The 19,415-nt window shown below is 43.0% G+C and overlaps 1 protein-coding gene and 1 pseudogene across 2 annotated transcripts; both read left to right on the forward strand.

Moving 5' to 3' along the window:
• The first annotated feature begins 326 nt into the window (after nucleotides 1-326).
• Nucleotides 327-3,880, forward strand: LOC311426819 (delta-1-pyrroline-5-carboxylate synthase-like). Its single transcript, XM_084503485.1, has 4 exons — nucleotides 327-333; nucleotides 658-781; nucleotides 1,274-1,418; nucleotides 3,673-3,880. Exons 2-4 carry the CDS (start codon nucleotides 707-709, stop codon nucleotides 3,774-3,776), a joined length of 324 nt encoding a protein of 107 aa, XP_084359611.1. The 5' UTR covers nucleotides 327-333; nucleotides 658-706; the 3' UTR covers nucleotides 3,777-3,880.
• Nucleotides 2,472-18,436, forward strand: LOC311426818 (delta-1-pyrroline-5-carboxylate synthase-like; annotated as a pseudogene). The gene is made up of 6 exons: nucleotides 2,472-3,746; nucleotides 13,444-13,562; nucleotides 13,683-13,867; nucleotides 14,106-14,227; nucleotides 16,007-16,193; nucleotides 17,739-18,436. The product of its transcript is annotated as a delta-1-pyrroline-5-carboxylate synthase-like (transcript).
• Nucleotides 18,437-19,415: the final 979 nt, after the last annotated feature.

A 19,415-nucleotide genomic window follows, 5' to 3' on the forward strand; every position in this document is an offset into this window, starting at 1 on the left:
AGAGAAAAAGCACACCCTGAGGCACCTCACAGCCACAGCATACCTGCTGCAACACCTCTCTCTTCCCAGCTCCTTTACCTCAGCTGCTCATTAGCTCTATCTGAAATGTGTGCCCAGGCAGCGCTGCACAAAATTGTGCCATCAGACTTAAAAAAAAAAAAAAAGGCCCACAGCACAACAGCTGCTGCTCCTTCTGTGCTCTCTTTCTACTTTCTTGTGCTTTGCCCCTTCCCTTTCCCAGGTGATTGGGCTTGGGTGCTGGGCGCGGCCAAACGGTATATGAGCCCCAGGTATGCCATCAGAGAGCTCCTTCTGCCTGGGCTGCTCTTTGGGGTAAGTGCTTTGTTTTTCCTTCAGTCAGTTGCAGGGCTCTTTAGGTGGGTCAGAGTCTACGGACGGACTGATGCGTTTCCAAGTAGAGAGCGGTACGCACGTCTTTTTGAGGTGACAGCTAGTAGGATCTGTTAGAATAAACTAATGTAGTACTAGGTGCCTTTATTGCATGCAGTTCTTTCTCAGGTGAGTCACTGTTACGGCATGTTTACGGGTAGGATGTCAATGTTAGTTTGTGTGTTTGCTCTGCTGTGTCTGTGGGGACACGCTGTGCTTGGCTGGGAACCTGGGGCGGAAGTGATGTCAGGGCCTGTCTTCAATCAGGGCGGAAGCACTGTGTGATTGGCTTGGAGGAAGCCAGGGCAGAAGCAGCATGCAGGGCTTGCCGGCGCCATGGGCAGAAGCTGTCGGGGCAGGCCGGGACGCCGAGGAGGGGTGGCGCAACGAGGTTGGTGGTCGGTGGCGCGCCACGGTGGGCTGGATAGGGAGGGGGCGAGGCGGCGGGTGGTTGGTGGCTTCTGTGGAAATGGCCCTTGTGCGGGGTGGGGGCGGTGCATTCAGAGGAACCTTGACAGGCTGCAGATAGGGGCAGGCAGGAACCTTTTGAAGTTCAGGAGAGGGAAATGCCAAGCCCTACCCCTAGGGAGGAACAACTCTATTGAGCAGCACTAGATATCTGGGTACTAAATAAGCATTTCTTCATGGAAGGGGTGGTTAGGCATTAGAACAGGCTGCCCGGGGAAGTGGTAGAGTCCCCATCCTTAGAAGTATTCAAGAGACGTGTGGACATAGCACTTAGGGATATGATTTAGTGGTAGCATTAGGTTGATGCTTGGACTTGATGGTCTTAAGGGCTTCTTCCAACATAAGAATTCCTGTTGAGGATGGGGATTCAACTAACAAGTGCATTTTTGGGAACTGGCTCTCTCCTTCACTGTAGGTGACAGCAGCTTTGTGGGCCCTGCGAGGAGGCACCTCTGCAGTGATTGCAAATGGAGTCCACCCGAAAATCTCGGGTCATGTCATCACAGATATTGTAGAAGGGAAGAAAGTTGGAACTTTTTTTTCAGAGGTAAGACCTGCAGGTGAGTACGGAAGTAATATGTACGCTGGGAGCAGTAGAGATTCCCTGGAAGTTTAGGGTTGAAATTTGGCTAGGCCTGCCTGTTCAACAAATGGGAAACTATGCTCTGCTTGACAAGCGGCTTTGGAAAGGTAAGTTTCAATGTTGGAATGGAACATCTTGAATCCTCTGCTTGGGTTCCTTCCAGCTGATGACTTGCTGCATCTGCCTTGCATTCAAAGAACTAAGTAGAATTTGTCTTGTTTTCAGTCTTAGAGGTTATCGTCTCTTATTGATGATTTCAGGGTGAAAGCATGCATATAGAATGTAGTGCTGAACTAAGATAGTGTGCGGTTTCATTTTTTTATCCTACGTTCTTCTTATGACTCAGTCTTTTGTTACTGTATGTAGCAATGTTTTCCTGCCTGTGTGTTGCTGTGACAATGTAACAAGGGCCGCAGAAAGTCAGGCCAAAGATCTGTGATCTTAGCAGAATAGAACAAGTATAGAGTGATACTCGTGACTTGCACTGTAAGACAAGCAAATGCCTTGGAGTATAAAAATGCTAAATGGATTTCTTGTAAAAATTGGCCATATCCTTTGGACCCAGGTAAACACTTAGCATCCATGGGTCACAGGAGTCACGAGCCTTAACCAGGTATTGTGTGTAAACTCTGGAGCTAGCACTATGTGAAGAACTGCTTGCTTTACTTTGTGTGTGCTTGTGGGCAGGAGGAGTGAAAGTTGCTTCCTGCTAGCTTTTGATGCCCCCACCTTCTGTATGGAAAGAGAACATGGGTGATCGATCTCTGTTCAACTTCTATGATGAGGCATTGTCTTTTCCCTCATTGCTTTTTCACATGAAAAAGGTGTTTTCTTAGTCCTTTTCTACAGAAACTGTTCCAAAGATCTGTCGATCCCTGTTTCTCTTGGCTGAAAAGGTTTTTATTCTACTGTGACCCTTTCAAGGTGAGCGAAAATAAAAGTTTGTGTAGCGTCCGAGATGCAAGTGAACCTTCAGTTTATGAGGTAGCAAGGCTAACTTTGAGTTTTGATTAGATTGTGGATGGTTTTTGTTGCCTTTCCTAGGCCTTCTCCAAAAGCTTAAACAGGGAAGTTGCTGTTCAACGCTGATGAGCATTGAAGTGATGTTTTCATAGGATTATGTGCACTACCAAGGCCTGATTTCCCCTTTTGTCTCTGCATTGCTTCATGTTTATCTGCTGTGAATTGTACTTGCTATTTTGTTGCATAGTGGCTGCAAAGGAATCACAGGCTGGTTGAGGTTGAAAGGACCTCCAGAGGTCACGTGGTCCAACACCCCTTTTGTGTTCAAAGAACACAAAAATACACGCCACATTATAAAGTATGACCTTGCTTTAAAAAGCTGTTTTAACAGTCCTTCATTAAGTCTTATTAATCAAGTGTCCCCTAGTTCTTTTCTTACGCTTCCCACTATACCTCCTGTTATTTTCCTTACCGTGGGAATTCCTGCTCTGGCAATTTCTGTAGGACACTTCTTGAATAGAAGTCCGGGCATATTAGTCACATGCCAAGTCATCTGTTCTACAGACAATTTCAAGAGTTAAAAGTGAAAACGTAGCTTATCCAGGAGCTCCTTGAGAACTCCTTAGTGAAATGCTGCCTGAGCCTTTTGACTTGTTACTTCAGTTTCTGTTTCAAAACTTGTTCTGTATCATTTCAGTTTGAGATGGATTCTTTGACATCCGTGCCAAGAAAAAAACCTCTCCTCTGTAGGAGCCCTTCAACGTACACAGAGCAGAGAGAGAGCAGCTATTGTGCAAGCTGTTGCTCAGGCTGGTTTTGGCTTCCTGTATTGTTTGCACATTCCCAGGTTGTTTTGCAATCTTTTCTCTTTTCAGTAGTTATGTAATTAAACTTTTTCAAAGGATGCCTTCCTTTTTTTGCAGTAGCCTCCCACTCCCTGAGATGTAGCTGTCCTTGTATTCTTTTGCTCTTTGTCAAGTCTTCTTGATACAGGTTGTGTACTTGTTTGTCCCCTACGACATGGATGATCTTACTGAATCTCTGTGATGCCTTGAAAAGGGCTATGCTCGGGGACCGTGGCAGCATTTTGGTATCTGATACAAATTTTCCTGTTGTGGCATACAGTAAACTTCTTTGATATGTCTCTTAAGACCGTACCTGTTTTCCTGCTTTGAGTAAGGAGTTGAAAGTTGAAAGGTTAGTGTTCATTTCCTTCCACCTTTGTCTGCATGTCTTGTGGTTGTGTGTGTGTGTGTTTGTTTTGGCAGGCCCTACAGTAGAGCAGCAGGGTGGAATGTCTCGAGCCGGTAGCAGGACGCTGGCAGCTCTGCAGCCTGAGCAGGTGAGAGAACGGTATGTTCTCGCTCTTTAAGGCTGTGAACATGTGGCAAGTTTTAAAATACAGGTTTATAACACAAATGGGTCCTGGAAAAAATCAGCTGGCTCCAAGTATTCAGGGCATCAAGCCAGTGAGAAGATGTGTCAGTAGGAATGAGCTGAAGTGAGCCAGATGTCAAACACCATGGAGTTCGTGTAAGAATGCAGTTCAGACACTTTTCTCTTTCAGAGAGCAGAGATTTATTTATTTATTTTTTTATCATCTCGCTGACTTATTAACTGATCAGAGAGAAGAAATTCTCTTGGCAAACAAAAAGGACTTAGAAGAAGCTGAAAATAAAGGTAATATTACGGGTCCTTTCATGGAACACCTGTTGTCATGAGCTTTTCTGGGCCTCAAAGGAAAGGAGCAGAACAAGAGTAGTCTGTCACCTGCAATTGGATATTATGGCCGTCACAGATTAGGGAACCCAGGACTTTGAGAGCTTGTCAGTGTAAGCAGCTGCAGCTTCCGTAAGAGCTGTCTCTATCAGAGAAGATGGAGAGAGAGGCCTTTGAAAGCAGCAACCCACAGCATTGTTTAAAAAACTAAAAATAGAACAGTGTTTTCTTTTGCCAACGGAGGCTCACTTTAGAAATTAAATCTAGCAAGGATCTTCCCTGTTATCATCATGCATGAAATAGCATGAATATTCTCCTGGGCTGGTTAACATAATGTTTGGCCCCTGTGGGGAAGGTTGTTACTTAAAACTGATGCTTTCCAGAAAGAACCACCTTACCTTCTGACTGAGGAAAGTACAGTTCAGGCAGCACAGACTAAATCCATTCTTTTGTGTAAGAGTGGTGCGTGAGGAAGCTGGTCTTGGGTTAGAAAATGTGTGGAACTGGCGCATCACAAATTGTAAAGTTCAGTAAAAGACATACGGCAACCATTTTGTACTGAGGAGAATGCCTGGAGGGACATTTCTGAGTAAACTTCCTACCTGAACGTGTTCAGACTAGAAAACTCCGGCAGCTCTTGCCCAATCTGAAATGCTATGCGTTCCTTTGCTCTTTGGGAGTTCTATCTGTGAAATAGAAAGAGGCAATTACTGCACAAACCTTCCAGGAATATTGCAAGGGTAGAAATTGGTAAGAAATTCAGGTACACGGTTGTGTAACGGTACTAGAAATAGGACAAACTTTGTCTTTGCGGATGTTACTTCATATACAAATCATTCATATCGTATTAGGTGTATATGTGATGGTAGGTGAAAGCGTTGTCAAATTGGAGCAGTTTGATTGTAGCTACTAAACTTAATGCTTCACATTGTTCATCTTAGGTAGGTTTCTTGCTGCGGCGTGGGAAACAGCGGCTTTTTTTCCTGGTTTGACCATTAGGTCACTTTTTCTTGAAACTAGCCAGATAAATCTATCTTGAGCGCAATTTTTTCTTTCTTCTAGGAAGATTGGCACTTCCTTTGTTGAAACGTCTCAGTCTGTCTAATCAAAGCTGAACAGCTTGGCTGTTGGGCTCTGTCAGATTGCAGCATCTTCACAGGACAGCGTCGGCAGCATAGTTCGGAGAGCACGCATAGCAAAAGATCTAGAGTTGGAGCAGGTGACAGTGCCTGTTGGGGTCTTTCTTGCGATTTTTTTGAGTCCTGTCCAGACTGACTGTCTTCCACAGGTATGTGAGGAGGGCAGAGAGATCTTTGATAACAAAAGTGTATTTCTACTGGTGAGTTATTGGAAGGCTGCAAGAAGTCTTGCCTCAAAAGACTTCTGCTTGCATTCTTCTGAAATGAATTCTGCTGTCATCCCATTTTTTTTTTTCTACAGAAAACTACAGTCTTCTTGGGACTTGCTTCTGCAATGCTGAGAGTTATTCAGCGTTGGGTTTTGATACCCAACGTAGAGAAGGAGTTAGCTTACATTCAGGTGGTGCAATTTCTGCCTGTGTCTTATCACATAGCTTCCCTGCTTAACTTGCAACTTACAAGGCTCCTACCAATGAGCACTTTTCTGTCCATGCTGACTACAGCTGAATTGCAGGCTACGATTAAACATCAAATGTTTAATATAGGTCGTTAACAACAAACTGCAACTGTTAAGAATATATGCGGACAAGATCAGCATGAAGTAGAAGTTCTAGGCTCTGAGTGGTCTGTCCCATACTGATACTGCATGTTTGCACTGAGGCAGAATGATATCTTTCCACAAGCGTGTAAAAGCTAAGTCTAGGCTCTTACTGCCGGTATCTTTAGCAAGACTGATTGAGCTTTTCTCTAACATATGAGCAAGTATTTGAGGAGCAAGGGATGGGTATGGGCACTTAAAAAGAGACTGCCGAAGGGCAGCTTCACAACTGAATTTTGTGAGTGTTTGTCCTCGTTTCATACTGAAGGGGAGTCTGCTCTAGGCAAAGTTCATGTGAAAGGAAAAGGCAGTAGTCTCCCTTTCTGCCATTATTGCTTCCTTGCTGCTCGCTCTGTTCTTCACAGAAAACCAGTATGTTTCCTTGCCAAATTCTAGTCTGCTTTCCTAGACTCCAGCCTTTGCCTCCTGGGTGTCTTGCCTTGCCTAGCCAAACTCTCCCATTCTCCTCTTCTTTATCTCATTTGTTTTATCAGGCTGATTCTTACTGGCTTCCCACCCTCAACCCCCCACCCCCCCCCAACCTTTTTTTTTTTTTTTTTTTTCTTTTTTTACAGACTTAGGATGTCTTGTCTTGTTACTTTTCTTCCTGCCAGCCCCCATCCTCAAGTTCTCCGATGTAACTTCAGAGGATCATCTTTGATACCTCTGCATCTGAATAATATGGTTTCTCTCCCATGCTGTAGCTGATAGTAGGATGGACTCTGAGTGCAGAGGAGAGGTTGCTTCCTCCATAGTTTACTATTGCATCTCATACTGGTTTGGGTAAGCAATTACCGAGGAAATTTGACTTCTCCATGGAGTAGTGTGTGCCTGATAGCTAGCTGGAGATAGCATACACAGAATTGAGTCAGTGCTCAGAGTTCAGTCTTGAGTTGCGGTAAAGGTGAAACAATTGCAGACTAACAGTTTACCTTCTAGTGAGCTGCGAAGCGAGTGCGGAGTTCCGATCCGCGGTTCCGTATTCTCCGTGAGGGGAGCGGCCGGAGACGAACGAAGTGCGTGACAGACCAAAAAGAAGTGCTGTTTTCACCAAGTTTTGATTGGTGGTGCCCAATATGTGGGCCTGGCAGTGTATCTTGTGATCCTATTTTTGCTCTTAAATGCTTTGAGTGTGACAAGAAAAAAGGCGGGAGCATTATCTAAGTAACTAACAGTTTAGAAGTGTTGGTGTATTTGCTGTGGCGTTTGGTCAGTTTGCCAAGTACTGGAGAGGTGGAGGGGGCTGACTGATTATCAAAGCGGTAGAACGGAGAGAGTCCTTTCTGTGGTGGTTTGGGCTTGAGCCCTGGCAATTTGGTAAGAAGGGGGAGAGTGAATTTATTTAGGTGTCAATGCCTTTTTAAATGGTATTTATTGACGGATACACAGGAGTGATTCCTTGTTTTGTATGGGCTTATTAACAAAGTGCATGAGAAAACTTGGCATTTGGCTCGAAATTCGGTCCTGTTGAAATGTAAATTTTGTGGAAAAGGTGGTAATGTTTGTCTAGAAGATGAAAGGCTGAGTGCTTCAGCTCTTTTCCTGAAGTTCCATGGATTTATGATTGGAACATGGAACGGGGCTCCTTAATAACCTGAAATAGTAAAGTTTGTATGCGGGAAGAGGCATTTAATCCCAGAGAACTGGGACATTTGGGAAGAAGATTAGGAAAAGATGGTAAAAACCCACAGTAAAAAGGTTTGTGTGGAAATTGAAACAAAGGACAGCAACTAATAAGGAATAGTAATAAATAAATAAAAGGGAATGGAAAATCAAAGGAATGAGTAATATCCAAAACAAAGATGTTTTAAAGAAAGCCTCCTTGGGTGCACACTGGCACATTCAAAGGATATTGTTAGAACTGGGAGCGCAGAAAGGAAGAGGACTTTCACTAAGTATTGCAATCAGTGGTGGCCACTATATAAGCTAAATGGCCACTTTATGGATCAGTGGACTATAACACTATCTGGCAATTCATGTTTTTGAGGAGAGAAGGAAAATAGGATGAAGTGTAGTATACTGATACGTTGTTTCAGCATCTTAGAGAGAAAAGGAGTGGAATTAATTGGCCCTTGACTGAGCCTTTGGTGTTGGCGTGAGAAAAGTACAGGCTGGAGAAAGATAAAGGAAGCGTTAAAGGAGTTGTCCCTGGTGTTAAAGGTGTGGCATGTAGTATTTAACAGAGCCCTTTGAAGTTGAATGAGCAGGGAAGGAGGATGTAGGAATGTTAATAGTTCTGCCTCAGCAGGAAGCTGTGTGTTTTGTTTTTTTTTTTTTTTTGTTTGAAATAGCAAAATAAATTACGCAACGTTGCTTAACTTGTCAGAAGATAAATAAGAAAGTGTTTTGACAAGCAGCCACGGGAGGGACAAAAACAGCTTACAGGCCTTTTGAGAAAGTACAAGTTGATTTCACTGAATTGCCCAAGGTAGGGAGGATAAAATATCTATGGGAAATAGCAGATCATTTAACACAATGGGTAGAAGCTTATCCCGTAGCTCGAGCTATGGCACAAATGGTGGTAAAAGCTCTATTAGAACACCTGATACCTAAATATGGGATAATCCAGTACATTGATTTTGATCAGGGCACACACTTTGCTTCTAAAATAATAAAATTATTATGTCAATCATTAGGTATTCAGTGGGAATACCATACTCCGTGGCACCCACAAAGCTCAGGGAAAGTAGAAAGATTGAATCAAACACTAAAACAACACTTGGCTAAATTAATGATCGAGACACAAATGCCCTGGATGAAATGCTTACCATTGGCACTTTTAAACATAAGAACTAAACCACACAGTGAGAGCGGATTATCGCCATATGAAATGTTATATGGTATGCCTTATTCTCAAGGGATGCCTCTAGGAAAAATGTAGTTGAGGAGCGTAGCATCCAGAAATACGTAATTACCATTGGAAGGAGGTTACAAGAGCTAAGAGAAATTGGAATGATGGCTCAAACACCACCTTTAGGATTTGCTATTCATAAGATACAACCAGGAGACAAGGTCTTAATAAAAACCTGGAGGGAAGAATCATTGAGCCCCCGATGGGAGGGACTGTAAGTAGTAAGTTTTACTTACTACTGAAACAGCTGTGAGAACAGCGGAAAGGGGTTGGATCCACAGATCCAGAATAAAAGGACCAGTAACTACCGAAACCTGGAGGGTTGAGTCCACTCCTGGGGAACTGAAACTAAAGCTAAAGAAGAACTAATATTCTGGCAATGAGGCTCTGCATGAATTAAGGACGCCAAATAAAGGGGACAAGCCTAAAGGGAGGAAAGGGAGAAGGCAAGACCGGGGCAGGACCCTCCACTGCAGTGTGTATGGTCTACCGAGGGAGGCGATGGATATTGACTGCCGAGTGAGAGGGCCTCGACCGGACTTCTCCCACACTAAGGTGAGGTTGTCCCGAGAAAATAACGTAAGAACTTTTCTTTTTAAACCCATATGAAATTGTGATTCGTTTTCCAGGAGCTGGATCACCCCGGCAGGCTGAACGGTATCACAAGCCCAAATTGACCCTGAAAGTGGGCCCAACCCTTTGACTGAAGGCATCTTGCCTATTATGATCCAGCTACATGGGCAGAAGACGGATCCTGGGGCTATAGGACCCCAATATATATGCTTAATAGAATAACTAGGTTACAAGCTGTAATGGAAATAGTTGTAAATAAAACCGGAGGTGCGCTTGGCTTAATTGCAAAGCAAAATACCAAGATGAGGACTACTTATCTACTTATGTATCAAAATCGCTTAGCTTTGGATTATTTACTAGCACAAGAAGAAGTCTGTGGAAAATCTAACCTTAGTAATTGCTGTTTAGAGATTAATGATGAAGGTGTTTCTTCCTAGTAGCTGGTAGAATGCTATGTTTTGGTTTAGGATGAGAAGAGCACTGATAACATGCTGATGTTTTAATTGTTGCAGAGCCGTGCTTACACCAAGCCAAGGACGTTTCAGCTTCTCACTGTCCTGCCAGCGAGCAGGCTGGGGGTGCAGCAAGAGCTGGGAGGAGGGCTGGACTGCTCGGGGTTAGGCTGGGCATCGGACAGCTGGGCATCAGCGGTGGTGAGCAATTGCATTGTGCATCACTTGTTTCATACACATGAGTAGTAGTAGAACTATCATCATTATTGTCATTATTATTATTTATGATTATTTATTATTGTTATTTTCTTGTCTTTATCTCACCTCACAGGCTTCACTTTCCCATTTCTCTCTCCCATCCCAGAGAGGGAGGGGGTGAGGTGAGTGAATGGCCGTGTGGTGTTTAGCTGCCAGCTGGGTTAAACCACAACAGAAAGAAAAGCTGTAAATGAACTTGTAAAAGAAATGAAGAAGATTGCACACGTCCCAGTTCAAACTTGGAATGGAATCGATCTAAGAAGATTATGGGAGGGGGCTTTATTGGCAGTGATTGTTTTGCTAAAATGAGGATGGTTGTATTGTGGATATGTGGAGAATTGTTAATAATTCCATGTTTAATACCTTCTATTACCAGACTGATACACTCCAGTTATACAAGGAATGCAAATATCTGCAGTACCTGTTGTGGGAATAGGAATGTTGTTTTTGCAGAGTTACGTTGTTTAGAGGGCAGGAATGTGGTACTGAGATATGCTTACAGTGATAAGAAAGCTTAGCAGGCAACCTTGTAAAATGCAGACAACCAGACTTCTTAGGACAATTAGGTGAAAATCACGGTGTCAAGTCAGACAAGCGAAGAAACATTACCACTCCAAGCAGGAAAAATGTCAAAAGAAATTTGAAATTTAACAGGCCGGCAAGTGAAGGCCATGCATTGTTTGTGAAGCATCGGATAGATGGTGAACCTGGATTACCCAGTCAGTGGGGAAACAGGGGAGGGTCCTGTCATCAAAAAGTATATAAACTGTGTTTTGGAACTAGTAGGTGCGCTCTCCTGCTTGTGGGGCGCCCGCCATTGCAATCGCGAACAAATTACTTCTTCACTGAGGTCCTCGCCTGGGCCTAAGTTACTGGCTACAGAGTTTCTCACACTGTTGACCCAGAACCAGGGAGAAGAGAAAACCCATTGCCTGACGATAATAAAAAGAAAAGAATATCCAAAATTGATACCAATTTGGCAAGTATTGACTCGATTGGAAAGGAAAACACGGATCAATACCATGAAAAAGGAGATGGGGGACTGTGAAATATGTTCATCTGATTCGTGTCAATATGGAACAATGCTAGGGCCTCATAATGAAATGTGACCTTCTGTCTTACATCCCCTTGTATAAATAACCACAAGTCCAAGAGAAACAGAGTGGTTAGTGTATATAGTTCTTGTATCTTGCAAACGAATGGTCTAGCAGTTCGTGTTGATAGAGGGTTTGAAGGGTAAACCTTGAGACTCGGGTCTGGGAGATAAGAGAATAGGGGGGAGTTTTTTGAGATAACTGCTGACTATTGCATGAGACACAACTTTCTGGCATCTGGCCCAGAGACTACTAAATAAGGGGAGGGGGGGGGGAAGCTGAAGAACGACTGAAGGACAAAACTTGTGAGGAAGACTACGAGCCTTCAGTATGAGCGACCCTCAGAGGGACCACTGGAGACTGATACGCATGCATCCGTGGGATGGTTCGGGTTCCGGGAAACTAATTATAATACCCCTGCCTTTTCCAAAAGTGGTGATGAATATGTATTAGCCTAGGAACATAAAAACCAGCTGCCTGATGTAACTGGTGTGCGTCTTCGTGGAGCAGAGACTCCCAGCGCACCCAGTGCTGTTTGCTTACCTCTGTTCCTTTAATAAACTGTAAACTTTGATTGTAACCCTATTTGGGACTCAGTCATTTATAACAATATACAATAGCATGTTTGTCTCTAGTACTTACAAGGCGAAGTTCTGAGATCATATTTCACAGACTGCTTCTTACAGATTTCAAGAAATCCAATTGTTCTGAAGTACAGCCGTGCTCTATTACTATCTAAAGGGAACAAACTGTTTTCAAACCCATTACAGATTGGATGTTTTTTATTTATTTAAATAAGCTTGTCTCTGCAGCTTTCCTTCGTGATGCTGATCTTCGGAGAGGCAGATTGTTAACAAGATACAATCAAATTGCATTTTAATGTCTAGTTTTGTATGTTAAAGACACACAGTATCTGGGTACAGCAAGGTTCCACTAATTGACAAGGATCTTTCTGAAGTCTTCCTTATTTTTTCAGTATTCTTTTCAAATTGTGGACAGCAGGATGAGGTAGAATATCAAACACGGTGACTGTTTTTTACCCAGAGGACACTAGTAGGGAAAAGGAGTTGGTCTGAGTTGACCTTGACATGCTTAAGGGGTTGGTACATGAGAACCTCGTGAAGTTCAAGAAGGCTAAGTGCAAGGTTCACCACCGTCATCAAGGCACTCCCAAGAATGAATGCAGGCTTGTTGATGAGTGGATTGGGAGCAGCCCTGCAGAGAAGGACTTGGGAGTGTTGATGGATGAAAAGCTCTACATGAGCCAGCGATGTGCAGTTGCAAACCAGAAAGCCAGCCGTATCGTGAGCCACATCAAAAGTATGACCAGAAGGTCCAGGGAGGTGATTCTCGCTCTCTACTCCACTCCTGTGAGGCCCCACCTGCGGTGCTGCATTCAGCTCTGGGGACTCCAACATAAGAAATAAATGTGTTAGAGCAGGTCCAGAGCAGGGCCACGAAGTTGATGAGGGCTGGAGGACCTCTCCTATGAAGACAGGCTGAGAGAACTGGGGTTGCTTAGCCTAGAGAAGAGGGGGCTCTGAGGAGACCTTATAGTGGCCCTCTAGTACCTGAAGCAGGCTTCGGGTAAGCTGGGGAGGGACTTTTTGTCAGGGAGTGTAATGACAGGACAAGGAGTAATGGCTTTAAACTAAAAGGGTAGATGTAGATTAGAATAAAGGAAGAAATTGTTTACTATGGGTGGTGAGGCACTGGAACAGGCTGCTTGGGGAAGTTGTGAATGCCCCATCCCTGGAAGTATTTAAGGCCAAGTTGGATGGGGCTTTGAGCAATCTGGTCTAGTGGGAGGTGTCATAGAATCATAGAATGATTTGTGCTGGAAGGGAACTTGAAGGTCATCTACTCCCCCCTGCCATAGGCAAGGACACCTTCTGGTTATAAACGTAAAATCAGCGTGATTAAACAAAAGGCTTCTGTATAAGAGAGCACAAGTAAAATGTTCGTCGTAGGAAGAGCTCATTAGCTACTTCCAGCCAGAATGATTAGGGATAAGAGTTCTTGCATCTGAAATAGTTTCATACAGCTAGCGAATTTGTGCCAGAGCCTATGTTCAGGGTTTCCTTTGACTTACTGCAGTCTCCCTTTGCCAGTAGTACCCTGAAGCTCAAGTTTGTTTCTGAAACGTTAAGATACTTCATTTCTGGAGTTACACGTTCTGACTCGGAAAAAATTCTTGGTGCTGTATATTAATATTGAGTAAGTCAGCAGAATGCAAAATCCTGTTCTTACTCTATTTTGCAGATGTTATTCTCCCAGAGGAGTCAGATCACTTTGTTGTTGTTGTTGTTGTTGTTGTTTTAATTCCCTTCTGACAGGTGTCTTCTTTGGCCATAGCTAGCGGAAATGGCTTGCTAATAAAAGGAGGGAAAGAGGCAGCATACAGCAATCAAATCCTTCATCATCTGACTCAAGAAGCACTCTCCATTCATGGAGTCAAAGATGCAGCGCAAGTAGTAAGTGTCTAGAATTAAAGCAACAACTTTTGTGCTGTAGCATGTAGAAAAAGCACAGGCAGAGCTTGAGAATTTAGGCCATTGACTGTTTGTATCACAACTTTCACGTGTGAATACAAGCAAGGAAGTGGAAGATGTCTGCCATTTGGAGAAGCTGGTAGATCTAATCATTCCACATGGGTCATCCCAGCTAGTCAGGAATATCCAGAAAGCTGCTAAGGGAATTCCAGTGATGGGACACGGTGAATGGATCTGTCATGTGTATGTGGACACAGATGCCAGCGTGGAGAAGGCCACATGAGTAAGTAAGCTGTGAGAGGGTGACTTGGATACCATGAGTGTAACTGAACTACACATTTGGAATATGTGGTATGGTTATAATATTATTATTATTATTATATTATTATATTAATATATTATTATTATATTATATTAATATATATATTAATATATTATTATAACCATACGTAATAATAATTCACGTGCTCTTCAAATTCTTTGTCATAAATGTTACGTAACCAATTGTTTACTCTTAAACCTCAGTCAGAGACTCAAAGTGTGAATATACTGCTGCCTGTGATGCTCGGGAAACACTCCTAATTCACTGAGACCTGCTGAGAACCCCGTTGTTTGATCAGATCATAGACACGTTGAGAGTAGAACAGGTTAGTCATTTATACTTGTGTTGGCTTTTGTTTTGTTTTATTTACTTGTTGTTCATTTTAGGAGCCCTTGGTCTTGCTGACATAGCCCTATGTAGTTTTATGATAACATAACACTTACGTTACCCACATGTCTCTTTGTACACCTTTGTACTCTTTTCGGAGAGCTTTCTTGGCTTCTCCATGCAACCCCAAGCTTTTCCATAGAAACGATCTGCAAGCAGCTTCTTTGGGGTGGCTGCATGCCATTGCTGGGATACAACTACTTCCTTTTACATAGAAAAAAATCATTCTCTGCCTTGGAAGAGCATTTCCCCAACCCTTTCTCTACTACTCTTAATTCTGACTTCCTGGCTGGCAACCTCCCGGACCCAAATACTATTCTGATTAAATCTATTAACTTACCTTCTTACCTCAGTCGTTTCCCATTTTATGTTTCTCCTCCTCTAATCTGCTTCATCCACATATTTTGAACATTTTGTCTCACTTGCCTTTATTCCCACCCATTTTCCCGCCCATTATTTCCCCCTCCCACTGTTCCACAGGAACAAAGGCCACTGTCCTACATAATTGCTTTGACATGCATAATGTTTTGTAGCAGAGATGCATCACGAGAGAAATATTTGTGAAGTACTTAAATTACACTCAAAACATGGATTTTTCACATAGCATTTCCATTTGGCAAATAGTGTATACAAGCAGTGATTGATGCAGGAAAACATGGTAAAATAGGTCATGTTCTGATAATGTTAAAGTCATATTAAGAGAAGCTTGCCAGATAGCTAGTCAGGAGCAAGTCCTCACTCGCTTGTGTTTTCTTTTTGTCTTTTTTTTTTTTTTAAATGTCTGGTTTGGTTGTGTTTTGTTTTGTGGTTTTTTTTTTTTTCATAGAATACCCTGAGTTGCAAAGGACCCATGAGGACTACCAAGTTCAACCCCTAGCTCCACACAGGACCACCCAGAAATCAGACCATGCATCTTGGAGCGTTGCCCAAACACTTCTTGAATTCCAGCAGGCTCAGTGCTGTGACCACTGTCCTGGGAGCCTGTTCCAGTGCCCTGCCACCTCTTGGTGCAGAACCTTTCCCTAACATCCAGCCTGACCCTCCCCTGTCACAGCTCTATGCCATTCCCTTGGGTCCTGTCGCTGTCACCTGAGAGAAGAGATCGGCACCTGCTCCTCCACTCCTCCCTCTCATTGTTAAGGTGTCTTAGCTGCTACGATTAAATTCAGAGATTGACGATGCATTAGATCTTCTTCATCAGGATCGTAAAATAACTGAAAGTCCTTGCCTTGTTTTGGGCCCAGTAACTCTTTTGTGTCTGAAACATACACTTTGGAGAGAGCGGGTGTCAGTTTACAAAAGAAAAGGATAAAAACAGGTAAGGTCTTTTGTAGGGGAGACTTGCAAACCTGGAAATATCTGCCTTCCTCGAAACTCCCCTCCCCTCATTTTATATTGCTGACTTTGACATTATATGGCATAGGCTATCCCTTTGGTTAAGTTTGAATCGGTTGTGGTTATGTGCTCTCCTAACTTTTAGCAGACCCTCGGCCTTCTCACTGTGGGGGGAGAAGAGAAAGCCTTGGAATTGTGTGAGCACTGTTTAGCAACAGCCAAAACAGTGGTTTGTTTAAGGCAAAAATCCAAAATGTAGCAGTATAGGGACTGCTATGAAAAAAATTAACTCTATCCTAGCTATACCCAGAACAACAAGCTGCACTTTTTGCCTGTTACGCATTGGTACAATCTACAGCACAAAATACTTCTGGTATTGCAGGTGAAGATTCATGCTGGCCCAAAGTTTGCCTCTTACTTGACATTCAACCCCTCAGAAGTGAAATCTCTCCATGACGAACATGGAGATCTGGAGAGCTGCATTGAGGTTGTGGACAGTGTACAAGAGGGTGTCGAACATATCCACAAGTATGGAAGTTCTCACCTGGATGTTACCGTCACGGAGAATGGTTTGTGACCAATCTGTTCCCTTAAGCTTCTGCTTTGGTTTCACTGTGGGATCTTGTTATTAGCATAACTACTTACATTGCAGTAGTTTCTCTTATCTTGGTTCTGTAGTGAGCATAATCAGCTGGAACCCTATGAGCTAAATCTATCTGTAGTTGTGTTTAATTCAAGGAAAACATGTTGTGTGCCCTTATTCCAGGAGGTGAGGGCATGTGTTTGAGCAACTGGCCAACGACAAGTCAACGCATGCTCTTGTCAGGCAGATTGCTTTATGTTCCTGTATTGTACAGACTTACCACATCAGACAGTTTTGCAGAAACATCTCCTGAATCCTGGAGACGTCTTTAGGCCTCTGAAGGAGGAAGAGGTGAGCTTCTATAGAGGGAATATGTACTGTAGGAAAGATCAGACTATATACATTTTGTCTTCCCAGGTTGCTTTTAAGCCTTGCAAACAAGGACCACAAGTGTTTTTCTCCATCTCTCCCAGTCCTTTATTTCCCAGTTCCGCATCTGTAGCGTAAAAGCTGCATGTATCTCAGTTCCCAGTTTCTTGCTCCTTTGATGCCGCGAACTTCTGTTTCTATGCGCCACTCTGTGCTTCTTCCACTCCTCTGCATGAGGTTTGAACACTCTGCCACTTCAAAACGTAGCTAGAACTGCTCCCAGCCAAAGGATGACTCTCCATACAAGGCTAAAACTTCTGAGAGTCAGCTACAGTAAGGTCATTTTGATTTGTGGCTCATCAGTGTGAGATTCAAGCAGGCATCTGTTTCTGTACCTTCTGCAGAAATTAAACGAGTAGCACCGAAAGGCATGCATTTGATACTGTAAGCCACTACCTGGTGCACTAGTGATTTACTTGGGTGTGTACTGGAGATAGAGTTAATCTTTAGCATTCGTCCTGTTGCTCTGGGCAACTGACTTGCAGCTTACAGCCTTACAGAGAAAGGCATCCTCCAGAGTACTAAGGCTCGTACAACTCTGCTTGAGGTTGCTCCAGTCTCACATGTTCTGTGTTGAACTGGGTTAGTTAGCTGACTTCATGTGGTGTTTCGGCATTCTCTTTCCCAAATACTATTTTCAGTATAAACTTAATATAGGACTTTCTATTAATTTCCATTAATTCCATTATGATAGGACTTTCCATGTTCTTTATAGAACAGTTCCATGTATCCATTGAGATAATGTAGAGCTGAACATGTAGTTTAACTGTCTGACTGCAAAATGTAGCTCGGGGCTGCTGTCACTTCTTCCCAGTCATACAACTATCCCTGTTTGCGAGGTCTAGGCTGTAGTAAGAATTAGACATCTTTTCACTTCTTGTCTTTGCAAGCTTCTTGTAATATTTACAGTTGTGTCTATGTGATAAACATATTACGAAGAAGGTGTGTATGAACATGCTTTAATCCAGGCTGTTAAATACTGTCTGATAATGTTGCAGGTGAAAGTTCTGTTCTTGTATCTCTTCACGGTATGAGGCTGTGCCTATTGGACTGCATGATCACTCTGTACTGTATCCTATTTTCTTCTCTGCCTCTTTTTCAGAGAAAACAGTGGAGTTCTTCCTCCAGCATGTGGACAGTGCTTGGAATGCCAGTAACCGATTCTCTGATGGATAGAGATTTGTACTCTGTATGTGCCTGTGGTGTGCAGGCAGCTAAGCACCACAAAGCCGTTTGCTCCCTCAGCAGTGTGGGAGGAAGGAAAGACTGGAACAAAACTGAGTATCAGTTACCTAAGTAAACAGGTGCACATACTAGGAAGTGCAGAAGACAAGGGAAACATTAATTCCTGAGGTAGAAACTACTAGAAATCGCTGTAGCAGGCTTGAACATGCAGTGCTCTGTGTGTTAAAAAATTGTGTTTAGGGTTTTATAAGATCACACAATAGTCTGTTTAAGAAGAGGAAAAAGAAAAACAAAAAAGGATATAGGAATGGAATCCTGACTAATTTAGTTCTTATTGTTCAAAGGGTAAACCCTCAAACAAATGTACGATGTATGTAAGACACACGTAGCTTTCTGGCTTCTTTCTCTCTAAAAGTGAAGCTGAAACTGACAGAAGTATAAACATTCCAATTTAGAATAAAGCTCCTCTGATCAGAACAGGTAAAAATAACTTCTGACACTTGGGGAGGAGTGAAGGAAGGGAGGTGAATGACTGCTTCTACATAAAGATGCAGGGCTATATAGTACAAAGTTGAATATCTTCTGAGGATCAACTACCTTTACCTTGTGTGTTTTCTACAGGTGATGAAGTTGGAATTAGTACTTCTCGTATCCATGCACGCGAACCAATGGGAATTGAAGGACTCTGAACTACAAAGTGGTTATTGACAGGGGACAATCATGTTGTTTCTGACTTCTCAGAGCACGGGAGCATGAAGTAGCCCCATGAGAGCCTACCTCTCCCTCAGAGAAATACCGAGGACATTGAGAAAACTCATCAATAAAATGTTTATTGAAGACGTTCAGGCTTCAGGGTACTCTTTGGGGAAAGAGATTTGCTTTTCAGCTCTGAGATCATTGTTCTTGGTCATTGTGCAGTACAATGAATATGAAGTGATCCCATCCGTGACACGCATTATTTGTTGCTGTCTCTTACTGTTTCCTTAGATAGTATCTGCAAACTGACCTTGCTTTTGCCAGAGAGGTTTCTTTAAAACATACAGATACCATAAGGAAAAGTTGAAATATCTGCTGCGTTCTGTTCATGCCCTTGCTCCCCTCCAGCAAAGATGCCTGGTGGTAGAGTGTAATTTTTTTTCCCTGTCTTTAATCTGAACACCTGTCTTGGTGAACAAACTCGGTAGCTTTCCTTTAGTCATGTGACCACAGCAGCTCTTGAAAGCTCTAAAGCTTTAAGACACTTACTGTCTTTGTTTGATCACTCTGTGATTCCTATGCATTTGGAACGTATATTTCATTAATGTTTTGACCAAGCAACCTTTTTTATCTAATTTCTTTGTATTTTTGACAACTGTAGATAAATAGCGCAACTGTATACGGTGTGAATTTTGTTACCTCTGTCCACCAGACATTTATTTCTCATGGGTTTTCTGTGAAATGTAATCCCTCCAAACCCGTCATCCAGATGCAATACTACCTTGAAGTTTAAAAGAAGCTCTGAATAAATGCTGCCTTTTGCGTACTGGAACAAAGGAACTCACGTGTGCATGCTGCAGCCAGGGCTCAGTGAAGCCCTCCATAGGTCAGGGTGGTT

Source organism: Aythya ferina (genome assembly GCF_964211825.1).
Source record: "Aythya ferina genome assembly, chromosome: Z".
Lineage (NCBI taxonomy): Eukaryota > Metazoa > Chordata > Aves > Anseriformes > Anatidae > Aythya > Aythya ferina.

Coding starts and splice junctions, on each gene's coding strand:
- LOC311426819 (XM_084503485.1), top strand. CDS start 707: ATGCAGGGCTTGCCGGCGCCATGGGCAGAAGCTGTCGGGGCAGGCCGG. Junction 782..1,273: donor AGGAGGGGTGGCGCAACGAG/GTTGGTGGTCGG, acceptor CCTTCACTGTAG/GTGACAGCAGCTTTGTGGGC. Junction 1,419..3,672: donor TTCAGAGGTAAGACCTGCAG/GTGAGTACGGAA, acceptor TTGTTTTGGCAG/GCCCTACAGTAGAGCAGCAG.